Source organism: Oxyura jamaicensis, assembly GCF_011077185.1.
Source record: "Oxyura jamaicensis isolate SHBP4307 breed ruddy duck chromosome 14 unlocalized genomic scaffold, BPBGC_Ojam_1.0 oxy14_random_OJ69722, whole genome shotgun sequence".
In the NCBI taxonomy this organism is placed as follows: domain Eukaryota; kingdom Metazoa; phylum Chordata; class Aves; order Anseriformes; family Anatidae; genus Oxyura; species Oxyura jamaicensis.
This window is the reverse complement of record NW_023304362.1, coordinates 1-1,455: the sequence shown is the minus strand read 5'-3', so window position 1 is coordinate 1,455 and position 1,455 is coordinate 1. Positions and strand designations below refer to the sequence as shown.

Genomic DNA, 1,455 nt, shown 5'->3' with positions numbered 1-1,455 from the left:
CTTCCCCGGCCTGTCCCTGGTGGTGGTGGTGGTGGGGGGGGGGGGGGGACGGTTTGTCCCTGTCCCCTCGTGGCAGGGTCGGTGTCACCGCTGGAGCCGAGGTGCCGGTTCTCCTCCTACCCCCGGGGGCAGTTCCAGCGCAGGGCAGCTCCCACCCTGCCCGCGTGGGCCGGGCTCTGTCCCTGCCTGGCAGGGCTGGTGCAAGCCCCGCGTAAATTTTACTCCAAAGGTTGGGGGGGGGGTGAAAAAAAGGGAAACCGGTTAAAAAACTGCAGCTGCGAGTGCTGGGCCCTGACACCGATGGCTTTTTTTTGGGGGGGGGGGTCCGGTGCCCCCGGGCTGCTCGCTGTGTCGGGATGGGGCGCGTGCCCGGCGCTACCCCAGGAAGGTGGAGATGAAGACGCTGGTGTCCAGGTTGAGCGTGGCGTGCCACCAGCGGTCGGGGAAGTACAGGACCTGCGGGCAGAGCGCAGCAGGGGCTCCCTGGGGCTCCCGGCCCGCCACGGGGAGCAGCCGCCAGCGTTTTTCCCTCCCGCCCTCGGGCCGGGGCGGGAGCCGAGCAGCCGCCTGCGGCCTCCCTGCAGCCCTCCCTCACCTCTCCGGGGCGGATGGTGCACTCCAGCGGCCGCTCGGCCGGCGGCAGCGTGGGGTAGGTGCTCTGGAGCCAGGCCAGCGTCGTCTCGTTGGGGTGGAAGTGGGGAGTTTTATCCGGCGGGTAGAGGAACCAGCGCTGGAAGACCCGGAGGAGGCTCAGCTCCCCCTCGCCAAAGCCCCCGCGCGGCTTCCAGACCCCGCTCACCTTCCTGCCGAAGATCACCTCGGAGTAACCGGGGCCGTGCCAGTGGAAGGGGACGCCCGAACCCGAGCCTAGGGAGGCAGCGGGTGCTGGAGGAGGCCCCCGGGGGGCTGCCTGCGACCCCCCCCCCCATGCCGAGCCCGCGGCCCCCACCTGCGATCCCGAAGCTGTAGGCGCTGCTGGTGCCGGGGATGCGGAACGGCGGGGGCACGTACTTCTGGAAGAGGGGGCCCCACTCGGTGAAGTTGTTGTCCCCGAAGAAATAGAGGGTGTCTGCGGGGAGAGGTGGGCGCTGACAGTTAGGGTTAGGGTCAGGGTTAGGGTCAGGGTCAGGGTTAGGGTCAGGGTTAGGGTCAGGGTTAGGGTCAGGGTTAGGGTCAGGGTCAGGCACTGGCTGTGGGTTGTGGGCGGGCGGGGGTTGCGCTACCCACCGCTGCCCAGCGTGGTCGGGTCCTGCGGCTTCAGGAGCTGCTCCACGTACTCCTGGAAGGGGACGTCCACTGCGGGCAGGGGCAGAGCTCAGCCAGGAGTCCCCGCACGCCCTGCTCGGGACCACTGGGGTCGGGGGGGGGGGGATGAGTGCCCCGCAGCCCCCTCAGCGCCTCACCTTTGCGGTAGGAGTAGGTGTTGGCCGTGCTGAGGCGCACCAGGCGCTGCCC

General features: G+C 70.0%; 1 protein-coding gene across 1 annotated transcript; it reads right to left on the bottom strand.

Annotated features, from left to right (window-relative positions):
• Positions 1 to 314: 314 nt before the first annotated feature.
• Positions 315 to 1,452, bottom strand: LOC118157923 (jmjC domain-containing protein 8-like; the record flags this gene model as incomplete). Its single annotated transcript, XM_035312457.1, has 7 exons — positions 315 to 339; positions 375 to 456; positions 596 to 730; positions 800 to 867; positions 950 to 1,069; positions 1,228 to 1,296; positions 1,404 to 1,452. Coding segments are annotated over 6 exons (522 nt in total), but the record flags the coding sequence as incomplete, so codon positions are not given.
• Between the last annotated feature and the right edge of the window lie 3 nt (positions 1,453 to 1,455).